Below are 24,755 nucleotides of genomic sequence, written 5' to 3' on the forward strand. Positions count from 1 at the left end.
GATAATTCCATTTTTGTGACGGACTTTTCATAGAGATCCCATTCAGAGCGATCTTTAAAACAGACACGGACATGCAGCCGCTTGCCATAGGGCAATACTTCCGGGTTTAAAAAGTTGCGGAAGGGCGCCACCTGGTGGATAATAGCGGCATTGCGAAAAGACGGAAAATCTCGTCATTGGCGGGGAAGCGTTTTCTCTTAATTGACGAGATATCTCGTCAATGGCGGGGAAAGAGTTAATTGGAGAGACACACACAGGGCACAATTTTAATTGAATGCACACATGCAGTGCCACACATACTGTTACTTATTTGAGAGCGTTAAGCAAAATTACTATTTACCCCCAATACTGTAAAATACACAAACACGTCTTGCACATTCAAGACTTTTCAAAGTGTCAACTTTACTGTCATTTTTCAGGCACCTGCATGGGCAGCTCATCCAGTCACGTCGTGTCGTTTTCGGGTGCAGCTCTAAAGCTGAAATCTGCTTGCTCCTATTTGCTGCTTCGTTCGGGAGGGGCGGAGCTAGTGCTGCATACGTCTGCCTGTCAAAGCTCAACAAATCAGATCTGCATGAAGAGCTTGGAACTGCGGGAGGGTGGGATGTCTGTGATGCTACAGGATGACATGAAGGTAGTTGAAGAAGAACGCACGTGTGTATATATGAACAACTTTCATCGTACAGTAAGGTAACACATTATGTATGTTTCAGGTGTTAGTGGATGGGGTGGATACTGCGGTCCCCTTCAGAACAGGAGAAATAACTGTGACACAGATTGGTGCAATTCTGCACCAGATGAGTTCAGAGCAACACGGTTTCACACTTACATTCACTCCACACAGCAACGAGTTCATGGTCAATATGGACATCACTATGGAAAGCAACACCACGGGCTTGTGTGGTAAATACAGTTGAGCGTAACAAATTCTGAATCCATAAAAGAGTTTTAGTTTAACAATTGTGTTTAATATATGATGAGTTCAGATGCAAAACTTGTTTTCACAAAAAGTAATTTCATTGGTTTTTCACTGCAATTACATGCAAAAATCTCCACTTCTATAAAAGTCTAGTCACTCTTCACTGCTATGCAAAAAAAAGATGTATTTTTTTGATGAGCAAAATGACCTAGGAAAATAAGTCTAGTTTTAGATGAAAAATATAAACATTTAAGTAAATTTGTTCTTAAAACAAGCAAAAAAATCTGCTAATGGAATTAGAAACATTTTCTTGAATTAAGTGTTTATGAAAAAAGTAAAGTTATTTTAAAAAAAAATTCTTATTCCATATTTTTTTGTCTAAAAACTAGAATTATTTTCCTAGGTCATTTTGCTCATCAAGAAAATACATCTTAATTTAAGAATTTTAAAATATTTTTACTCAAAACAAGACAAAAATTATTAAGTAAGAAAGTATTTTTTTGCAGTGTGTCCTTTCTGAATAAAGGTAAAAGGCTAAAAGTTCAGTTCTTTTTAAACCAAGAAAACCTCTTGCAGCTCGACAACTGAAATCTGACGTATGCACGCCGTCCTTGATCCAATTCGTCTTTTATGCACTTAGAGGACTTTGCTAAAACGTCTTTAACTCATTTCCGCCAGCCTTTTTTTTAAAGTTGCCTGCCAGCATTTTTTGTGATTTTCACAAAAGTTTCATAAAATGCCTTCCGGAAAAAAGGTCTTCTATTTATATATAAACATACAAATTTATCAAATGAACGAAGACACCCTCTGCTTTCAAAGAAACAAACAAACAAACAAACAAAACAGGAAAAAATATATTTTTAAAATCAATTTTGAGCAAAAAGCTGAAATACACTGAAAAAAATTATTCATTCAATTTACAAATTTTTTTAAGGTAAGTGGTTGCAATCAATTTATTTAAGCTACATTTAAACAAAAGTTTTTTATTTTATTTTACTTCACTAATCTTTTTTGTTTAAATGTAGCTTAAATAATTAAATTAGTTTTTGCTTCAGTTTTTTATAAATTGGGTAAGATCTAGTGGATAATCGCGGTATTACAGATTATCGTAAAAAGTCGTCAGGCAAACATTATTGGCAGGGAAATGTTTTCTCTTAATTTACGAGATAACTCGTCAATGGCGGTGAAAGAGTTAATTTGTTTTTTCTAACAAAGCGGTATTTCTGAATGGCCTGAGGCTGGGACTAAAACGATAGTTCAGCGAAAAATGGAAAATACCCCATGATTTACTTACCCTCAAGCTATCCAATATATGTCCATAATCGTTCAGACGAACACAATTTAAGTTATTAAACAGGGTTTACGACTTTCAAGCCCAAAAAAGGGCATCCATCATTCACAGAAGTAATCCACACGGCTCCAGGGAGTTAATAAAGGCCTTCTGAGGGGAATCGATGCGAGTTTGATAAAAAAATCCACATTTAAAACTTTATAAGTTATAATAACTAGCTTCTGGTAGGCGCAAATGCGCATTATGTGTTGCGTATGATATGTTCAATCCGGTGAGAATAGACTCTTGCGAGAATTGTGTGTTGTTTATACAGATAACTTAATATCTTCTTATATTGTCTTAATATGTCTTATATTGAAATCCTCCTCAATTTTCTTCAAAATCCTTACTTTATGGGACTTTTTATTCGTGACTGGCATTAATTTAGTCTCTTCTCTGTGTCTCTGCACATCTGTGGCACTGCACATCGAACGCTACGCCCTACTCTGAAACTCTAGTGAATATACATTGGCCGCTAACAAAAGCTTTAAATATGGATATTTTTCTTACAAAATCGCATCAATACCCTCAGAAGACTTTTGTTAACCCCTTGAGCCATGAGAATTACTTCCTGTAAAGGATGGATGGACTGTTTTGGGCTTGAAACTTTTATAAAGCATGGACGAGCCAGGACATTTTCTAAAATAACTCAAATTGTGTTCGTCTGAAAGACATATGTATCTTGGATGGCGTGGGGGTGATTTTTGCTGAACTATCCCTTTAAGCGAATTTAAGCAACAGTATAAGAATACGTTCAAAGAGTATTCGGTTAATATCATTATCTAATTTTTGCTGGAGGTGGCGTTTAGCGGCTTTTGCGTCTGAGCTCTTTATATATATGTAAATATATTAAGGGTAGATAATTCTCTGTATGTCTCTCTTTTGTCTTTCTCTCAGGTTCATGTTCTGACGATCAGTCGGGTCTGGTTCTGTCTGACGGCAGTGTGACCACAGACCCTGAGGCATATCTGAAGGGATGGGCTCTGGGCGAGTGTGTTGCCATTCACGAGGTCACATCATGTGCTGCAGGTGTGACGATGGGCTGTGATGTGTTAAGTTCAGAGGTGTTCAGTCGCTGTCACTCGCTGGTGCCGCCCCAAGACTACATTCAGATCTGTCGAAATGTGGCCTGCCAGCCTAACGCCTTGTGTGACCTCATCTCAGCATACAGCAGCATGTGCAGACAACTAGGAGCGTGTGTGGACTGGAGATCGCCCACCCTTTGTCGTAAGTTGTCGTGAGTCATAAAACAAAGTGTGAAGTCTGCAGGTCTCAGGTCAGTAGCTAGGCGGTGTGAGGTGATAGCACTTATTGTGTCCGAGAAAGAGTTGGACTCACGGGTTTATATAGGAACTCAAACTAACTTTAAGATTAGTTTGTCCTTGATTAATCATTTATTGTTCCAAACCTATAATGTTTTTTTGTGAACGCAATGGGAAGAATGTTAGGCTGGATTTAAATTGCAAATCTTGATGCCCAATTCTGATTTGTTGCCTGTCTCCGAATTACTTACATCATCTCGTATCTAATATCTGCATTTACACTAAACACTTGGCAAAACAATTCAAGGTAGACATACTGACCTGGAACAGCTTAAATCACAGAGGAAGGAACATGTCACGAAATGCAATGGACGCTGACAAAATGATTATACAAGATTACAGAGCTTTATTTCTGTAACAAGACATAAAACTTCAACATTACTGCACTAAGTGGAGCCGTCGTCCTACATTGCGCTGCTAAAAAGAGTCATGTGAACACAGGTGGTGTCCACATGAGTTGACGTCAGTTACCATCATTGCATTTTCAATGACGCACGACACGTCTTGACATGGAAATATCCGAGCTGTCCGCTTACATTGCCGAGGCGAATGCATGTATCTGATTCATATCCGTCTTATTTCCACATATAAATAGGGCCTGAAACCAATCAGAGAATAGGGATGCACCGATACCACTTTTTTGGAATACGAGTAAGAGTACGAGTACTTGCATTTCAGTACTTACCGATACGGAGTACTTAATAAAAAAACATGATTTAAATTTACAGGTAACAGCTTTAGTCATATAATTTAACAAAAAAACAAAGGACTAGTTTTTCCAGTTTGTTTAAACTCTGCCTCTTTGGACAACACAAGAGGCATTAACCCCTTACACGCCACTCAAACATAGACATTTCTCAGACCGTGGTATCGATTTAACGAGTACTTTAGAAAATGTGGTATCGAAGCCGATACACGATACCAGTATTGGTATCGGTCTATCCCTATCAGAGAATATCGGAATCTATGCACTTTTTCCTGCTTACACGTCCGTGGGTCATATCCGATTTTTGCCACATGATAGAAAAAAAACGGAAATTCAGTCACTTCAAACAGGTAGTGTAAATGCAGCCTTAGTGGTGGGCAGCATCAGTCACCATTCACTGTTACTGTATTGAAAAGCTGCAATATAAGTCAATAGGGATTTGGAACAACATACTGTAAAGTTGTGTAAATGATAAAATGACAGAATTCCTCATTTTGGGAAACATATATCTTCCAGCGTTAAAATGAATGTTCATGTAAAAGATATACATTGATTTACCAAATCTTAACCCCAGGTATGACCAATACTTGCTCAGTTTCATGCCTTACCAAACATCACTAATAAAACTTAAAGCGTAACTAAACCCCTGGTCAGAGCCTGACTCCACCCACTGGCAATATTTGAAAAATGCAAGAAAAGTGGGCAGATCCCAACAGAGATAGAGGGGATGAACTAAGCTCGTACCAAGTGTGTGGTGAGATCGTAACAAGGGCGTGGTGATCTTGAACCTGCTTACGTCATGAGTCATTTTTTGGACCCAACATCCAATAAGAAAATTCAACTGCAGTAGCCACCGTTCAACCTGAAGAGGGCAGCACTCAATCGTTTTTACACCATATATTGTAGTTTTGAAACACTTTATATCCAAATGTTAAAAAACTTACTTAAATCAATGAACAGCACCAATAAACCATCATTCTTACAGATCAGTAACTAAAAAAAGTTGGATTAGGGTTTAGTTACTCTTTAAGCTAAATCTCATAAACCAACCAAGCTTAGATAGATAAAATCAGGGTCCACCCTACTAATGCAACCCTACTAGCCTTCTAACTAGGGATGCTTAACGATTAATCGCGATTAATCTAATAAAAGTTTTTGTTTACATGATATATGTGTGTGAACTGTATATAATACATTTGTATAAATAAATGCAGACACATGCATTTATATATTTAAGAAATGTTTTCATGTGTATATACATTTGTATATTTATGTATAATGTATATTATATATAAATATAAATACCTAATATATACATATATTTTTTTCTTAAAATTATACATGCATGTGTGCATATTTATATATACATAATTATTATACACAGTTTACACACATATATGATGTAAACAAAGACTTTTATTCTGCTATAGATTAATCGTTAAGCATCCCTACTTCTAACCCTGCATGGCCTTGCATATTGTGCATTTCGAAATGGTTTGCAATAACTAAATGTTTTTATTATTTTAAAGTTATGTAAAGTCAAAGTGCATGTTTGTGCTATGATGTAAATCAGATTACTTGTGGAAATTACACAAAAAATTTAAGTAAACTTACAAAATAAAAGTAAATAATATTTACAAATTACAATTAATCTAAACTTAAATAGGAAATACCATGAAATATAAACTTTTAAGTACACTTTATACTAAAACTACTGTTTTACCTTAAGTAGTGTTTTCTATTTATTTTTGTTCACAAGTCACAGAAACAGACAGTGTGACTCATGTGTAAGTGTGAAGAAACTGAGCTCAGCGCTGGCATTGACTTCACAGTTATTGTTTATATGATAAAGCAACACACATCCGACCTACAGCTTAAGCACACGCACTACACTTCTAAACAATGGTAACCACAAAACTAAAAAATAGCAAACTTTTCTAAATCTCTAACATGAATGTTTAACACTATTGAGTATTTCTCTTTACTGAAAACCACATTAAATATCACTTAATTAATTTTTAAAAAATGCTCTCATAATGCAGGCTCATGCAAAGCATGCTGAGAAATGGAAATATTTCTAAACCAATCGTTAAACCGAAGTAAATTTGCTTTTGCTAGACTCTTTTTTTTAGCTTAACTGGCAGAATGAATACCATAAACCTCATCACAACCACCAAAAGCTTTTTACATTAATTTGTTCAAATGAGGCTGCGGTATTAAAAATGACTCTGTTTGGAAGTTATAAATACAATTTTTGAGTTAGCTAAGTTCTTTTACTCATTTTATTTGACTTTGTGCAACTCAAAACGGTGAAATCATTGAACACACACAAAACTTTTGAGTTAAATTTTTACTGTAGGTATATTTTAATAGTTTAAATGGATTTTACAAACTTGCATATAGCTTTTTTTCTTCAATTTTGCATTTTATGCTAAATTAGTTTTTTCACCCAAATTTACTTGAATTTTATGTTTTGCATTCATATGACACTAAAAATGATTCTGCAGAAAAATGTCAAATAATTGAATTGTGTTTTGTGCAGCCATGCAATGCTCAGAACCGCTGGAATATGCCGCATGTCGTACGGGATGTTTGGAGGAGTGTTCCTCCAAACAGGGACAGTTTTATCCTGGAGACACCATTGTAATGGGTGATACTGTGATTAAGGCTAATGGATCACAGTGCTTGTCCACACCAACTGAGGGCTGTTTCTGCCCTGAAGGCTTGCTGTTAATGGGTGGTAAATGTGTCAGCGAAGAGGTCTGCAGTCAGTGTGTGGACCACCACGGGAAAACTCACAAGGTAACACACTTATAAAATTAAGATTTAATGCACATTTTAAAATGGTTAGTTTTACAATATCCTATTATTATATACGCACACATGTGAACGCACATCAGTTCTAATATTCAATTATTAGTCGTTAATAAATGCACCAAGCTGATATTGATTTTACCTTTTATTCATTCAGCTGACACTTTTATCCAAAGCGACTTACAAAGAGAGAGCATTTAAGAGCAAGATTTGTAATGACATAGATAATTTTTATATATTTGAGGCCGCTAACGTAAAAAATGAGAATGATATTAACCAGATGCTCTTGGCAGGTATTATACGTTTATCATTTTTTTATCATAGCCTCAGACCATTTCGAAACACCCCTTTGTTGGCAGAAAATGTCTAATAAAAATGCAATGTACAAAAACATGTCATATGCATGCATTTTTTTCTTGGTTTCAGTAAATATATCTAAAAATTCTTAAATAAGATGCTTTTTCTTGATTAGCAAAACAACCCAAGAAAATAAGTCTAGTTTTTAGACCAAAAATATCAAATTGAAGTGATTTTGTGCATAAAACAAGCAAAAACATCTGACAGTGGGGTAAGCAAAAAAATCTTGAAAATATTTCTTAAACACTTAATTCAAGAACAATTCAAGAAAAAATTGCTTACCCCATTGGCAGATTTTTTGCTTGTTTAATGCACAAAATCAATTAAATTTGATATTTTTGGTCTAAAAACTAGACTTATTTTTTAATTTAAGAATTTTTAGATATTTTTACTGAAAACAAGACAAAAATACTAAGATTTTTTTTTCTTGAAAATATTTTTTTTTGCAGTGTATAAAAATATTTATTTCTTTTGCCACCATTTTATAAAAGCAATAAGAAACAAGAGGCCATATACCTGGACGTATATAACAATTACAAATGTTCAAACCTGCACGGGTAACACATTGAGCTATCAACCAATGTGCCAATGAACAACACACTAAACCCTTTGTTGCTTCAGGGGCCAACCTACATACACATTGAACATGCAGTATTTGCAGTCATGTAAAAGTAATTTTTTTGGTTGCATGGTTATAAATAAAGATTTTATTTAATTCCATTCAATGCATAACAGTCCTTTGTCATATGTGTGTATGTGTGTTTCAGTTTATGGAGAGCTGGAATCCTAAGGACAACCCTTGTCTGCTGTGTGTGTGTCTCGATCAACAGCATATCAACTGCACGGCTCTCCCCTGCACCAATGCTAAAGGTGAAGTCACAAAACACACGCAAATCCTCTCGCTTTCCGCCCCATGCGCTGCGCCATAATCAGCTTCATTTCATTGAAGTGGCTTTTCAGTGTGTGTTGTCATGGTAACCGTTGCTGTGCTACAGCTCCAGAGTGCGGACAATGCGAGGTTCTCCGGGAGAAGATGGAATCCAAGTGTTGTCCTGAATATGAGTGCGGTGAGCTAAATACATCAACCACATTGTATCCAACCACAAAAATGATGCATGTAAAATACACCCCTGTATATATTCACATATAACGTAGTATACATCGTCTGCAGTGCTTGTTATTCTAAATCCAAGCCATCGCAAGAATGGATAGACAGAGCCAGATCAATAGATGGATGGCTTGTGAGTAATTACCCTAAATTAGCCGCCAAACCAAATCAACACTATGTGGGAAATTATTATACAATCAATACAATTAATTTCCTGTAGCTCAAATGGTAGGTCATGACTCTTGTCCCTATCAATCAATGTCAAGGTCATGGGTTTGATTCCAAGAATACATGGTTTGGTAAAATGAATATATTTACAGCAGAAGCTTTTATCCAAAGCAACTAACAAAAGTGAGGAAAACAACAAAGTGGTTTAGCCTTGGAGGAAATAATATGAGTGCTATTTATTAGTTATTATATACACACCTGTCAGACACAGTTTGCACAGTACAAAGTGCATATACAATATCCACTCAGTGCAAGTCAAGTCACATTTATTTCTTGTGAAATTAGACTTATGAGATGTCATGAAACATTTTGATAAAAAAAGTAAATGCAAAGTTAGAGCATCAAAATAAGAAGCATACAGTTACAAGCATCTCTTCATGTACTATTTTGCACATGATTTCAAATGACATCATACAAACGAATTTTGTTTTTTTTTTAACATTTAAGGGGAACATTTTCATTACCGCAACGTGTCCATGACTGGATTTAGGTTCTTTGACATGGAAATATTTATAATTAAAAAATCTAACAAATAAAAAGCTTCAGTACATGTTATACTATAAACATTTACAGTAAAGAAAGATGTGGTATTTCCTTATAATAATAAGGAATATAAGTGTGTCAAAGAAAAAGAAAAATTCTATTTAGTTTGTCATAGTACCTAGACAACTTTTTAGTTCTCATTTCCAAAACATGAGTTTGTAAATGTATATATTTAATGTAATATCATGTTGCGGTAATGATAATTTTTTATAATGATAATTTAAAAAATGTAAATAATTCTATAGGAAATATGTTTTAAATCCTCTAAAAATAATGGTTATAGTAAGTTCAGACCTTAATCTTATATGTACAAAAAAAATTGGGTTCAAGGTTTTTTATTCTGATACTGGACTTTCATGAGAATCACCCAGCAGTGTAAAAAGCTTAGAGAAATTGTAGCAACAATGCAAACTAATACATAAATTTATTTTACAGCACCGGTACACGTATATGCTAAGGTACGATAGTGGCCTGATGGCAATATATGTGACTCTGGACCCCAAAACCAGTCATAAGTGGCACGTGTATATTCGTAGCAATAGCCAACAATACATTGTATGGGTCAAAAAAAAATTCGATTTTTATGCCAAAAATCTTTAGGATATTGATGTTCCAATAAGATATTTTTTAATTTCCTGGGGTGAATATATAAAAAAAAATTATTAGTAATATCTGTTGCCAAGGACTTCATTTGGACAACTTTAAAGGGATTTTCTCAATATTTCGATTTCTTGCACCCTCAGATTCCAGATTTTTTTGTTTTATCTCTGCCAAATATTGTCCTATCCTAACAAACCATACATCAATGGAACACTTATTTATTCAGCATTAAGATGATGTATAAATCTCAATATAAAAAAAGGAACCCTTATGACTAGTTTTCTGTTTTTGTTTGCAGTATGTGACACAGTCAACTGTAAGCTACCAGATCCTCCTACGTGTGCTCACGGGCTCAGTGTCGTTCTCACAAACCCTGGAGAATGTCTACCAGTTTACCAGTGTGGTGAGCCTTTGCATATTACCTTACACTGTATGCAGATATACATTTATTTTTTATTGCACATGGTTTTAATGTATGCGCTTTCATTCTCTCAGTGTGCAGAAAGGATCTTTGCCCTACGATGGTCAAACCCTCCTGCCCTGCGTACAAGAGACTCTCGATTAAACAAACCGAGTGCTGCGATTCGTACGAATGCGTTTGCGATTGTCAGAGCGTTACCCGCACATGCCCACCAGGTTATATCACTAAAACCACTGCCAATGACTGTGACTGCGTAGAGGTCACCTGCGCACCTGATAAGGTTGGCACGATCACCTGCTCTTTTTGTGTGTTCCTGCATGTATGTTTATTATTTGACATTGGCAGTTCTACGTGCTGACGATCGTACATCCGATCAGCGTGCGTTCGATCAGCGTGCGTCCGACTGTTTATATTTATAACCTACTGTGTGTGTTGTTTGTCTGTAGGTGTGTGTGGTGGACGCAGTGGTGTATCAGGTGGGCAGCCGGTGGGAAGAAAAGTGCAAAACATGTTCCTGCACGGAGCAGACAGACAGACAGACGGGTCTGCACGTCGCACAGTGTGTGGACCCGGTTTGCAACCAGATTTGTCCTCTAGTAGGTCAAGCAGTCAGGTTTGATTTAAATTTAATGGTTTGGTTGAGGTGTTTCTTTGTTTATGGATCATTATTGTGTTCACAGGGAACCACGTACTCGCATTCAGATAGCGAATGCTGTGGTCACTGCCGCCCATCCAGTTGTGTTGAAGGAGGTCGTATGAGACAGGCAAGTGGGTGATTCTCACGAAATCCGTTTCCAGCATCAGAATTTTTAAAAGCCAATTTTTTTGCATATATAAGATTAAGGTCTGAACTTACAATGACCATTATTTTTAAAGGATTTAAAACATATTTCCTATAAAATTATTTACATTTTTTAGATTATCATTATAAAAAATTATCATTACCGCAACATGATATTACATTAAATATATGCATTTACAAACTCATGTTTCGGTAATGAGAACTAAAAAGATGTCTAGGTACAATGCTAAACAAAATTTCAACTTTTATCTGGAGAGAAAAAATAAGAACTGCTTACCTGGTAGCCATCTTGAGTGTCACAGTCAATTATGTCCCTTCCAACTATTTTTTTTTTTTTTTTGAAAATTTTTGTTCCTTGAGGGTTAAACAATGATTAAAAATTGTTGCGGAGGATGATAATTTTTTTTCTTGGAGACATTTATATTCCTTATTATTGTCTCTACATTTACCAATGATCACCAAATACCACATGTTTCTTTACTGTAAATGTTTATAGTATAACATGCACTGAAGCTTATTGATTTTTTAGATTTTTTAATTATTAAAATTTCCATGTCAAAGAACCCAAATCCAGTCATTATGGACACGTTGTGGTAATGACAATTTTCCACTTAAATGTGGAAAAAACAACAAAATTGGTTTGTATGGTGTCATTTGAAACCATGTGCAAAATAGTACAGGAAGAGATGTTTGTAACTGTATGCTTCTTATTTTGATAGCATTTACTTTTTTTTCAATATGTTTCATGACACCACATAAGTCTAATTTCACGAGAATTACCCAAGTGTATTGTATTGTTTTCCTGGACTTGTGACCATGTCTGTGAAATCAAATGATCAAATTATGAGATTAGAAACAGCAAAGTTTGATTTTCATGTATATTTTGTATGTCCATACAGATTGGAGATCAGTGGCTGTCTCCACACGACAGTTGTGTGTGGAGTGAATGTGTCCAGGTGAACGAGGAGGTGTTTATTCAGCACACAAACGTGTCTTGTAAACTTATGGACGCGCCAACCTGTCCATTGGGCACGGAGCTCCAATGCAACACTGTAGATGGCTGCTGCCCAAGCTGTCACTGCGGTACATGCAGAGTCTCTCCCATACACACACACACGGCTCATTTATTGCTCTCTTTGTGATGTTTCTTTAAACATGTGCATGTTTTAATCTCTTTGCAGTTCAAATGGATGCCTGCGTACTGAACCAAACTCTTATTGCGGTATGAATGTCGAGTTAACATACAGAATACTAATGGGCGGACATTTTGGTGCATAACAGATTGACTTAGGGGTGTCTAACTGTGTGTGTGTGTGTAGGCTGGAGAACGATTGATGGTGGATGTGTGCACAAACTGCGAGTGTATGAGAGATAAGAAGAGTTATCGGCTCTCTTGCAGGAAGATGAGCTGCTCTCCCTGCTCAGAGGTAAAACCCTCACCGGGATGATTATTAAAGGGACAGATCACCCGAAAATGAAAATCCGCTATTGTTGGCGCAACCTCGTGTCGTGCCAAATCCATATGACTTTTACAACTTTTTTTATACAATCCATGATTCGACAGCCTATTACAAGCTCAATAAGAAAACAAAAACACAATATGTTTAAGGCAGAGCTACACTTAAAATAAATCCTGTGTGCTCCTTTCATCGTGCTTCTATGGTGCTTGAGAGCCTTTGATCACTATATACCATTAAAGGGGACATTTCACAATACTTTTATAGTTAAGATAAAAAAGAAATCTCCCTTGAATGCGTATGTGAAGTTCTAGCTCAAAATATCATGTAGATAATTTATTATAACATGTTAAATTTGCCACTTTGTAGGTGTAAGCAAAAATGTGCCGTTTTGGGCGTGTCCTTTAAAATGTAAATGAGCTGATGAATTTGGCTCCCCTAGTGATGTCAGAAGGGGATAATACCACCCTTTAATCTGCACTATCCAACCACCGCACTGCCATTTGGTGCAGATTAAGGGGTGGTATTATCCCCTTCTGACATCACTAGGGGAGCCAAATTTCGATGACCTATTTTTTCACATGCTTACAGAGAATGTTTTACCTAAACTAAGTTACTGGGTTAATATTTTTCACATTTTCTAGGTTGACAGAAGCACCGGGACCCAATTGTAGCACTAAAACATGAAAAAAGTCCCCTGATATGTCCCCTTTAACATCGTCTTCTGTGTGTCATAGACATGAATGCAAAACAATAATATGTTAATAACCATTAAATGTCAATTTTTTGGTGATCTGTTCCTTTAAGGACTATGTATAGAGAAATAGTCATGTACATAAATGTCTGTGTATTTATGTGTTATAGGGTTATACACTTGAGCCGATACCGGATGCTTGTTGCGGCCGCTGCGTACCAACCGCATGCAGCATCCGTTATCCTGGTGGACAGATGAAAACGCTGAAAGTAATAAACATGAGCACAAACAAACACACATGTCCCGCCTAAGGCTCTTATAATGTTGCTTGAAATAAGCCATAAGGCTGTCAGTATTAACTAGTATGATCCTCATTGTGTGTGTCTGTGTGTGTGTGTGTTCAGGCGAATGAAACCCTTACAGATGGCTGCTCAAAATATACATGTAGTGTGAATAGGAAAGGAGAACTGGTGTTGGAGACTCTGGTCACAGCCTGCCCTCCTTTAGATCGCAGTCGCTGTGTAGAGAACGGGGTACGTACTTACTTAAAGAGCAACTATGGTACGATTCACGATTTTACATTTTCTTTGGTGTGTAAGTGTGTGTTAGTACATGTTAACGATATGCAAAAGGTACAAACCCCAAAATAAACGATGACACGAGTTATCGTCTGCAATGTAAATCTCTTTTCTTGGAGTACAACAAACACACAGATTGTAGGCAACAGTTTACTTCCTGGGATTGGTGATGTAGACAAGACCGACATTATCATAATTCATCCCGTTTTGTACTCACAGCCTAAAAGTTAACTCCTGTTAGCATTGTATTGTGAGCGAATCTTTCAAACATGGTGAAAAGCGTTACATTTCCAGCTGACGTCAGAGGTATTCAGGGCAATCACAACGTACAGCTTAGCTGGCCAATCAGGGACACAGAGCTTTTCAAATCCGTGCATTTCAGGAAGAGACTAAAATGTACGTTATGTGGAAAATAATGCGTTTTTTAACCATAAACCACGCAAACACATTGTATTATACCAAATACAGAAATAATGCTGTTTTTTAGCAATAGGTACACTTTAAATTTAAATTCATGCACATGGCAAGCGACTTACAGTCTTCAAGTTCCTAACCATTAGCTGCGTTCCTATTAAAGTTTTGTGCTAAACTTTAGCGTTATTTTGTAAATGTTGACAAAAAACTATTGCGAAATGATACTGTTATTAATCGATGTTATTCGACTAAAACTAAAACGCAATTTTGTTGTCTCGTGATAAATAGTTCTAAAAACCATTGCGACAGGTGTTTTCAACTTCATACAGCGCCGCGCAGACCAACATGGGAATGACGTTAAAATACGGCGAGACTTGAAAGCATAGAGCAGTCGACTCCCGAATCGCTCTCGAGGTATCATGCGCTTGGCGATTTTTGTGACGCCACATGAAGTCGAACACACCTCTTCTCCTCCGAACAAATATTCCACGCCATATTAAACTCTTTCCCCGCCATTGACGAGTTATCTCGTCAATGACGAGAAAACATTTGCATGAAAAAAAACGTGTTCCTGATGAGTTTAAGGGTAATCTGTAATACCGCGACTATCCAGACTCGAGATAATCTACCCGCACTACCCAATTTATAAAAAATGAAGCAAAATATTTATTAATTTTGCACTGCATTCATTTTTTGATAATTGTTCGGAATCTAATGTCTGAACAAAATTCCTTCACAAAAATGCAATTATTTCAGCTTTTTGCTAAAAAAATATATTTGAAGAAATACCCACATTTACAGTATAGTGTTTATATATAGTGTTTATATTTATAGTGTTTATAGAGTAATAGTGTTTATAGAGTTTATAAACAGAGAAAAAAATATAGATTTTTTCCCGTTTTGTTTGTTTGTTTATTGTTTGTTTGAAAGCAAATGGGCTGTTCTTTCATTTATTTTATTTATATATTTTTAGAAGAAAATTTTCCTTAACTTTTGTAAAAATCACAAAAAAATGCTTGAAGACAACTTTTCAAAAAAAGCCTGGCGGGGAATGAGTTAAAGAATGAACATGTGACTTGTACGCATGTCAGGTGACCTGTTTCCATTGCAGTTTTGCAATAAATTACTATTTTGAATTGCTGAAAAACCACCTCACCCGAACATAAAAACCTTTTTGCGAAATATGGGCGTTTATGCAAAATTGCAGTGTTTTCATTGACCGCAATTTGAAAACGCTATTGTAATTTGGAGGGTAATGAGCCATGTTTCCATCGCCATGATTTTATGGACATTTTGAAGTATCGCATAAGAAACGAGTGATGATAATGGCAAATTTCAAATAAAAATCCCTTAATTCACAAAAAGTTTTTACGCTCGTTTGAGATATTTTTTTGACTTATGTGATAAAAAGTAAATGTGAATAATGGGAGATAGATAAATTCAGACGTAGTGAACATTAAACCCACGGGACTGATCGTCTAGCTGTTTCTGCTGAAGTTGTCTTTACCATATATGGGTCTCGACGTCATCTTAATGCCCTTGCTGCTAGTACCTGCATCAAAAATGCTGCATTCCTTCTTTTGTGCACAGCATTTAGTTTGGCAATTACAAGCTGAACTGCCTATACATTTATAACCTGCCAAATTATTAATAAATGCAGTCTTGTCTCCATTTTCTAAGCGTGCCTTGATTTATTTACTGTACTACTAATTACTAGGTAACTCTCAAACAACTTGATGCACCTAATCTGCATTTGTTTGTTTATCTTTCATTGCGAATTTAAAAGATTCGCTTCAGGTTTGGATGGAAACCCAGCTTTGGAAATGCAGCTACTACAGTATGTGTTTATCTGATCTGTTCATTCATAGTTAAAATTCAAACTGTGTGTCTTTCTTATAGGGTCAAATCCGTCAGATTAGAGACACCTGCTGTGAGATGTGTAAGAGCACACAAACCACACTCAATCATGCTGTTAAGATGAACAAACTCCATCCTGGCAGTCTAAACCTGACTATACTTTCATGTGTTTAGGTGCGGAACCAGAATGCAGGAGGCGTGTGGGTCTCTTGAATTACATCAGAGTAGATGACTGCCAATCAGAAGAGAAGATAGAGCTCACTTACTGCGAGGTGAGAGGATGCATTGATTTTCTTGCCCACAAAAGTGAAAGAAATATTGTTCACCTATGATGTAGAAGTTTAACTGACTATCTTTCTTTTTTAAACCCACCACACAGGGGAAGTGTGATAGCAAGTCTATGTATTCTCTGGACAAGCACAATGTGGAAACGGAGTGTGCGTGTTGTTCGGCTACCGGCACTGTGCCTATTAACGTTTCCCTGCGCTGTGCTAACGGCACACGGACGCACCACCAGGTCCTCGCCGTCACCGGATGTGACTGTATGTCACGCAGCTGTCCTACAGACTGAGCACACACACACAAGCTGATAAAACTTACATCAACCTGATAAACTGCTACAATACTTTTTTTATATATGCATCTTCAGCAGGTATAGCAATCGATTAAAAAGCACTTTACTCAACATTTCTGTTTATATAAACAAAACATATTTCATACACTTAATCGGTATGTTGCAGATGCCGTCCATTGGACTGTTTTTCTATGCAAGTATATTCAAGAACAAAATAATGTGTGTTTGTAGTTTATGGGTGTTTCACTACAATAAAGAAAAAGCTTCATGAAGTACTCGGCTTGGACCACTCGATGGTGCTGTAGATACTTGAACTGATTTGTGTGAGTGGTGATGTGTGTGAAGAATATTAATCAATCATTTAGCTGTGAAGGGTGTTAAGGGAGACAAATCATCAAATCTAAATCAAATGTGGCACGTTTAAAGACTTAACCACAATCTGCTCCGGCAAATGTTATTGCTCGGAATTAAATATTATGTTGTAGTCACAAGACATTTATTTTGAGATATCTGATATTTTTAGGCTTATCATGCTGTTTATGATCACTGGTGTAATCTCAACATGGCAAATATACTACTTCAAAAAACGAAATGATATAAAAACAATCATAATTTGTTACACGATAATGAAACCGATTTAAAACTTAATTTAAGATGGCATCAGATTTACAATAACTGTAGAGACTTCTGTAATTCAGAATTTTGCAAAAACCCAATTGACCCGTTATAATGTCTTTAATAGTTCAATTCAAATCAATTTTATTTATATACTCACTTTTCACAACTGTTAATTGTTTCAGAGCTGCTTTCCATGAATAGATGCAGGAGAAAACACAGAAAAATTGATGGACAACATAAGCAGCAGAATACAGCGGCAAATATTAATTTTGAATGTTTTGTTAATTGTAATTGCATTTTTTTCACCAATAATCTACACAAATCTCTAAGAAGAGTTAATTGCCATTGGTTTATATTCTTCTGTTGGTAGGATTTTGGTGATACTTAATGCCAAGATGGCTAAAATATTTTTAATTTTCTCAGTTATCATCTTTAAATGTTTTAGTGTATTGATAAAAACTCACTGTGACTGGACAGATGGTGGTTATTTGGTATTTTAAATGGTTGTTTAGTGGTTATTTAAGTGCTAAAATAAAAACAATTATTAGCCTACATTCACACTGCAAGCAAAAGTGGCCAAAATGTGACCCATATGCAGGATGTGATTTGCTGGTGAGCATGGGGGGAATAAACCCCTTTTGTCTTTATATCCCTGCCTCTGACGAATATTTTTTTATCCCCAGTGGCGACAAAATTAATTTCCCCAATTGAAACTAATGGTCATCAAATGGCCATATAAACGGCCTAAAATAAAAATAATTTAATGTAAGTAAAAACGCTTTCACAAAATAATGTAAACAACAGTAAAATCAGGAATGGAGTATTAGTGTCACCGCTTCTGTTCCTGCGACAATAGGTGACAGTTCGTCTAGATCAGGGGTGCCCAACCCTGCTCCTGGAGGGCTACCGTCCTGCAGACTTCAGTTCCAACCCAACTCCAACACACCTGTCTGTAATTATCAAGCAACCCTGAACACCTTTAGCTGCTTCAGCTGTGTTTGATTGGGGTTGGAGCTAAAATCTTCAGGACGGTAGCCCTCCAGGAACAGGGTTGGACCCCCGTCCATGCCCGTATTTTCCGATATGCCAAGCACCGATAGTCTATTTCAGTGTAAAATTAGTTAAATAATAAATGAAAAGGAAAAATTAAGTCTAAAGTCCATCATCAAAGCATTTTTTTAGTCTGACGTCTTGTCTAGTAGGCATATATAACCTATTTATTGTTATATTGAGAGTATGTTGTATATTGCATTTCTTTCTATTGAATATTATGATTAAAAACAAGTGTTTTTGCATGCCTGGAACCAAGCATAAGGAAGGAATGCATTCTGGCATGTACAGTTCAGGTTTTGAATTGTTTTATTAAGTTCCTATAACGGAGGCCATCTAGTCAATGAAAGCTGTGCTGTAAAAGGAAACCTTTATCCATGACCTCAAGAATTGCTCTACACCCAGACATTAGAGCTCATGGCCTTTGGCCTCCTTTTTGGGAGCGCCCTGCTTCCGGACCAAACTGGTTAGAGTCCCGCTCAGGGCCGGTGCGAGTAGGACCAGTTACATTTTTAGACACATTTTATTTTAACATTTGCAAGAAATATTTATAACAGTTTGCTGTTTTATAACAGTTTTACTTATAACAGTCTGATTTTGCATAGGGCCCACTTTCATATGTGGTTCTAAATCGGATACATATCTGATAAAGTTTTGTGACTTTGCGTCACAAATCTGTGCTGGAGGAAGTGAAGGAATGACATTATGTCGTCTCTTCAGAGCCAGATACAGTTTACACAACAGTGCACAAAAATGTGCGCAAAAAATCTGAACTGAGCATTAAGACATGCAGTGTGAACTAAGCTTTAGTCAATGAACAACACTACAGTGGGTAAAATATGTACCCCAGCTGTCACTGGGGCAGTACCCAAAAAGGTCCTAATAGCATAGCTACATATATGTATACATTTGTATACCAATACCTTTGAGGAACCAATTAGGTCCAAAAATGTACTTTTTGAAAGAGTACGGCCTCCAGCTGGAGTATCTGATCTTTTTTTTGCTGACAGTGTATGATTCACAGTTTTGACCTACAGCCTTTGCCCTCTATGACCCTCTAGAAACGTATCCTTTTTTTATAATATTGTGTCAGTTATTTAAGTTAGGAGCTATTGAGGGGCATTGCTTTATGTATTTATGAATCTATCGCATGTTTGCTTCCCAATAATTAGACTTTTGAATATAGTCTGCAGTAGAGCAGTTTGCGCGCTCGCGCGCAAGTGAGTGATACCCGCTGTGTGTGTGGGGGTGTCGGCTGTCACCCGTCTCGGGTGCACGCGCGTTGTGTCGGACTCTCGCTGGAAGTTTGTAAGTCTCGAGCGCACCACGGAATTAACGGCAGCGGCACGAGCGCATTAAGCTGCGCGGGACCGCGAGCGGATTGTCCACCATGTACCGTGAACGTTAACATGGCACTGAACAGGTCGACCACGACGGGTGAGTAGCCTAATGACATTCCTGATAATGTTGTGTGCGCGTGTTATTCCTCCAAAAGTGAAAAGCTTTATCTGCGCCTCTTGTTCAATTGCTATTGCGTGAAATTGGCTTGTTGCATTTTATCTTACTATTATTCACACATTTTATTATCTAGCTGTTGCGCACACGTGATTTATACGATCTCTGCGTCGGATGTCATGTAAACTGTACATTTTTGAATGGCTGCAAACTGTCTTTACGTTAATTGTAATGAAATCATTGAGGCGCGCGCCATTATTTGCCCCTTTAGACGGACCGTGGCACTTTAACACTCGTTTGTACTATTAAGCAATATTATAAGTAAGTGTTTTAGAAATGTCTTTTTTTAGAAAACAACAACATGTGCTCCGTTTGTCGACGATTTGCTCGAGGGGGGTTTGTTATAATTAGCTGGGGCAATAAGCTGGGGCTATTTCAAGTGCCATCCGACGATACGCGTAAAACATGTTACTTAATGTTCAATATATCGAAAGCAATGTAGTCTTGTAGAATTGGTGAGAGAGTAATTGAAAATGATTCGAAGGAATAAAGCATTGGGAAGTAAATGCACAAATAGACTGTGATGCATGCTTTGGTCAGATGGTGTTAAATGCGCTTAGAGTCATGAATCCCTGTGTTTGTTTACCTGGGGGCATGAGGCATATTGAAGTGACGCTTCAGTCAGGTGGGGTGTATATTTAAATAGACTAGAGGTGTACGTGCCCCTGTGTTTGACAGGTTTTAATTATGTCGCTGTCCACGGTGCTGAACGAAACGGAATGATGTTTTCTGTACTTTTAAATGGAATCTCTCTCTCTCTCTCTCTCTCTCTCTCTCTTTCTTTTTTCTCTCACTGTCTGTCTGTCTGTCTGTCTCTGACACACACACTGTCACACATTGTCACTCCTCTTTAATAGAGAACTGGAACGGGGCTCCAGAGCGCACGCGCGTCTCCGGCGTAAGGAGCGAGTCCTTTTCAATGCAAAGTGAGAAACTCCGCTGTCTTGCCCGTGAAATATCTGAACTTGGCCAGCAGGGCACTCCCAGCAACGGGCATGAAGCCAATGACATTGCCGAAGACACGGTGCGTGTAATCACTTTCAAGAGTTATTATGGAGTATTTACCCAATTACCAGAGAAACCCTTAGGCAGGGGTTTTCAACCTTTACAGACCAAATGACTCTCCCAGGGCCACGTAATACAAAAATCAATTGTTACATGGTGAAACGTACATGAAAATATGATGTGGCTAGCATTTATATTCAAATTGTCATCAAGCCATCAATATACACTGATTTTGCCAAGTGTCCGTGCAGGATTAGTAAAAAAGAGAAGTGCAGTTTTTTTGTGTGTAGATAATTATATGTAAAAGTTATCATTAGATTGCATAATGTATTTATCAGCATCTTGATATTGACATTACTATTGGTCATCAAAAAATGTATAATGCCAAGAAACCTTAAAAGAAACGTCTTAATCAGCAGTTTAGAAACCACAAAGGAAAAACCACAACAGTATAATAAGTAATTTTACTTGACCGTCAAGAAGCAGCAAAGTCAACAAATCTATTAATGTAAGATAATACATTATGTTAACCAAAATCATGGGTCTGTCAGTTTAGTGCTTGCTCAGAATTGCAATAAATCAAGAATACGGCCTTAGGAGACATTCAATTTTTTTGAAGTGTGTGACCCAGATCTTCAATTGCCATGTAAAAGAGAGGAATATTCAATTATCTGTCTTTTGCCGTGTAAAGCAGCAACCATGGCATGTTGTCTGCATCAGTATTTCCTAAACTCTTTGCCTTTTATACATCAATAGCCCCAACACTAGGTCTCAATGACCCTTTTATTGCATATACAGTATATAATAAATGCCTGTTTGTGTTTTAGGAAGAACCAGGACCTGGGCCAGGAGGAGGGCTGTGTTTTGCTGATGGCCGGAGAAGAGTGGACTATGTACTTGTCTATCACTGCAAGAGACGACAGTCACAACATCGACCCTCTGTTGTTTCTAATGGTAACGTGCCATCTCAAAGCCCCACCCCCTCACGCAGGAGTACAAAAGAGGATATTACAGAAGCAGTGCTGGAGGCGGGCTTAGGGACGGGAACTGATGATGGACTGAAAGATAAAATCAGGGAGGAATTTGAGAGAGGACTTCAAGAAGAAGGCTTGGAGATTGAACGCGACAAAGAGGTGTGTGTGCTGTGTTCGGAATAAAATATTTCCCTACTGTATACTGTACAGTGTACACTAAAATATGCTTACTACTTACTACTAAAAAAACTCAGAAAGAATTATTCACCATTTTAAGCCACAGTTTCCATATGGTTTTCTTATTATCTAATTATCATATGACATTACATGAGTGATAAACCATTTTTTTTTTAGTTACTTTAGTGTATTTCCTGGCAAAAACATGTTCATGTCATTTTCACGAGTCTTGAATACTCAAAGATGAGTGCAGTATAACAAAATCAAAGCAATGAAAAGATTCTCAAGGTGACCTTGGAACGTAAGAGACCCAGTTTAGCTGAAGCTAAAGCCCTCCCACACTAACAAAAGTCCATCTGGATTGGGTTCTCATTTTCAATAAATGCAGTTAATTCTAAAGAAAAGTTAACACCTTCCATAAAGCCATGTTTTGTTTTCTTGTAAAACCACATCAGTAGCCACTGGCAAGACTTTTGCGACAGACAGCACTGTGGTTGTCAGACGAGATCATTGGTTCTGCCTGCATCATGGGTTTATTTAAAGCAAGAACAGCTTAGTATTTTTGAATAGGCAAAGATTGGATGAGTCGTGCAGTTTTGCAACAAAAATGGCTCGTTTCGTGTCCTCATAAATCCAGATATCATTTGAATTTTTCTGCAGTCAAGAACAACTTAAGAAAATGCATCTTTCAGTTCCTATGCTGAATGGTGGTATGAGTGAATTTCACATAAAATTGTACATTTAATAAAAATAAAAATAAACCTTCTTTGTAAGATATGTTTTGGATTGTAATGTTAGCATGACCAATTAAATGCAGTATTAAAAATCCTCACTGTAAAAGTTTCTTAAAGCACCTACATCTTTAAGTTTAATCAACTTGAATTTACAATTAATTTAAACTTTCTTGACTAGTGAGGACTGAGGAGTTGCTATAAATTATAAAAAATAAGCTAATTCAACTTTATTTTTATTATTTATAGCAACTTCTCACTAGTCAAGAATGTCTAAATTAATTGTAAATTCAAGTTAATTAAACCTAAAAACGTAAGGGGCGCTTTCCGGGAGAGGGCTTATCCTTGTCCCAGACTAAAATGCATGATTGAGTTGCCTTAATTTCAAAACACCTTGCACTGACATATTTTAACCATTGTTTTGTCTCAAAATGCACATCAGTATTGTTTTTTGTACGTTTTTTTTTGTAAAAATACGGAGCCCCTAAGGGGACATGGAGCAAAAATTAAATAAAGTTTAACGTGCGCACGCGATAGTTTCACGTGCGCGCGTGTGCACGTGAATCTATCGCGTGTGCACTTGAAACTTTTGGTACCTGATAGTTTCATGTGCACACGCGATAGTTTCACGTGAGCACATGAAACTAAACTTTAGATTTTTTACTCCAATGTCACCTTAGGTATAAAAACTACTTAAATGTCGTAAAATAAGGTTAATGTCCTAAAATAACTAAGGCGTAACAAGGAATTTGGCACAATGACTTTTAGTAATATTTTACTTATAAATGAAAAAGTTTGCCTTAGTAGTTTAATATAGTATAAAAATACAATCACAACGAATGCTTATAATTGCTTAAATACATTACACATTTACAATGCAAAATCCTTATCAATGTAAAAAATTATTTGCTGCCTTAATATTTTTAGCTGAATCAATGCAGATTTAGAAGTCATTTTAACTTACTATTATTTATCTTGACTAGAGATGAGTTGTTATAACTTATAAAATACAGTTGAAAGAAGTCCACTTAATTTTTTAAGTTGTACCAACTCATCTTTTGTCAACATAAATAATAAGGATGGGCAACGCAACATACTCGAACGCAACATCGACAATCAATCACGAAAAGGATGATCGTGTGGGTTTATTTATTTGTGGTAATTGCGGAATTTGGATGTCTGGTTAGCGTTACAAGCACCTGTGATAGTAAAGACTTGGTGTGTGTTCGACGTATGACACCATGCATGATTAAAAAACAAACAAATAAGTCTGTTTCCTACGCACACCGCGCCACGCAACTCGCCGATCCGCGCAACGCAGTCAGGTGCAAAATGTCCAGCGCCGTCCAAGTTCAATGCGTTATTATCTCATATTTAAACAGCAAATGTCAAGAAATAGCAGAAACCCATACGAACATAACATACACATCAGTTTGTGTTTATCAACCCTTTAGTTTCCCCTCATCACGCAGATATTCCTGTTACAGGTTTCTGTTAAAAACATTTAATTCATTAATAATCTAGTATGTGTTCATTTTTCTGTCATAGTGTCTTCAAAATTAAGTTTTATTTGAGTGTTTTTAATAAAAATATTTTAATTTTCACAATGATGCATACACCCCACCCCTTTGATTGCCCCGCCCCCAGTTAATCCAGTACTCATTTTTTTAGACCTATGGATTAATCGAAATGAAAAAAAGACATACAAGCACATCCCTAATTAATAAAAGTAAGTTTACATGACTTGTAAATTGATTTGAGTTGATTCAACTAAAAAAGGCAGCAGATATTTTTTTACAGTGTCATTTTCTTGAGTATAATTTTTTATTTTGGGGCTTTGTTGGATGATATATAACAATTTTCAGCATGTGGATTGTGATTTCCACACACAGTTTTTATGAAAGTTCTAATGTTTTTTTTTTTTCTAAGCAGGAAACAAAATGTTATACTGCTATTGCTTT

The 24,755-nt window shown here is 36.6% G+C and overlaps 2 protein-coding genes across 3 annotated transcripts in view; both read left to right on the forward strand.

The window, feature by feature from the left end:
* vwf (von Willebrand factor) overlaps positions 1–17,004 on the forward strand; it is a 54,898-nt gene extending 37,894 nt beyond the window's left edge. Inside the window, exons 35-52 of the mRNA XM_065283623.2 lie at positions 420–634; positions 714–903; positions 3,147–3,476; positions 6,820–7,079; positions 8,216–8,318; positions 8,444–8,515; positions 10,226–10,330; positions 10,423–10,628; positions 10,795–10,944; positions 11,029–11,112; positions 12,050–12,233; positions 12,332–12,372; positions 12,470–12,577; positions 13,472–13,570; positions 13,706–13,834; positions 16,193–16,232; positions 16,325–16,422; positions 16,530–17,004. Of these exons, the coding sequence (XP_065139695.1) occupies positions 420–634; positions 714–903; positions 3,147–3,476; positions 6,820–7,079; positions 8,216–8,318; positions 8,444–8,515; positions 10,226–10,330; positions 10,423–10,628; positions 10,795–10,944; positions 11,029–11,112; positions 12,050–12,233; positions 12,332–12,372; positions 12,470–12,577; positions 13,472–13,570; positions 13,706–13,834; positions 16,193–16,232; positions 16,325–16,422; positions 16,530–16,721 (2,606 nt within the window). The 3' untranslated portion in view covers positions 16,722–17,004. The remainder of the gene's footprint in view (positions 1–419; positions 635–713; positions 904–3,146; positions 3,477–6,819; positions 7,080–8,215; positions 8,319–8,443; positions 8,516–10,225; positions 10,331–10,422; positions 10,629–10,794; positions 10,945–11,028; positions 11,113–12,049; positions 12,234–12,331; positions 12,373–12,469; positions 12,578–13,471; positions 13,571–13,705; positions 13,835–16,192; positions 16,233–16,324; positions 16,423–16,529) is intronic.
* A 2,615-nt stretch (positions 17,005–19,619) lies between these two features.
* The window catches only part of ano2a (anoctamin 2a), a 48,502-nt gene continuing 43,366 nt past the window's right edge, over positions 19,620–24,755 (forward strand). Inside the window, exons 1-3 of one of the 2 annotated variants that reach the window (XM_065283618.2) lie at positions 19,620–19,829; positions 20,765–20,931; positions 21,740–22,045. In XM_065283618.2, the coding sequence (XP_065139690.1) occupies positions 19,802–19,829; positions 20,765–20,931; positions 21,740–22,045 (501 nt within the window). In that variant the 5' untranslated portion in view covers positions 19,620–19,801. The remainder of the gene's footprint in view (positions 19,830–20,764; positions 20,932–21,739; positions 22,046–24,755) is intronic. The other variant, XM_065283617.2, reaches the window with a different exon arrangement.

This window comes from Paramisgurnus dabryanus, chromosome 9 (assembly GCF_030506205.2).
Source record: "Paramisgurnus dabryanus chromosome 9, PD_genome_1.1, whole genome shotgun sequence".
NCBI classification, from domain to species: Eukaryota; Metazoa; Chordata; class Actinopteri; order Cypriniformes; family Cobitidae; genus Paramisgurnus; species Paramisgurnus dabryanus.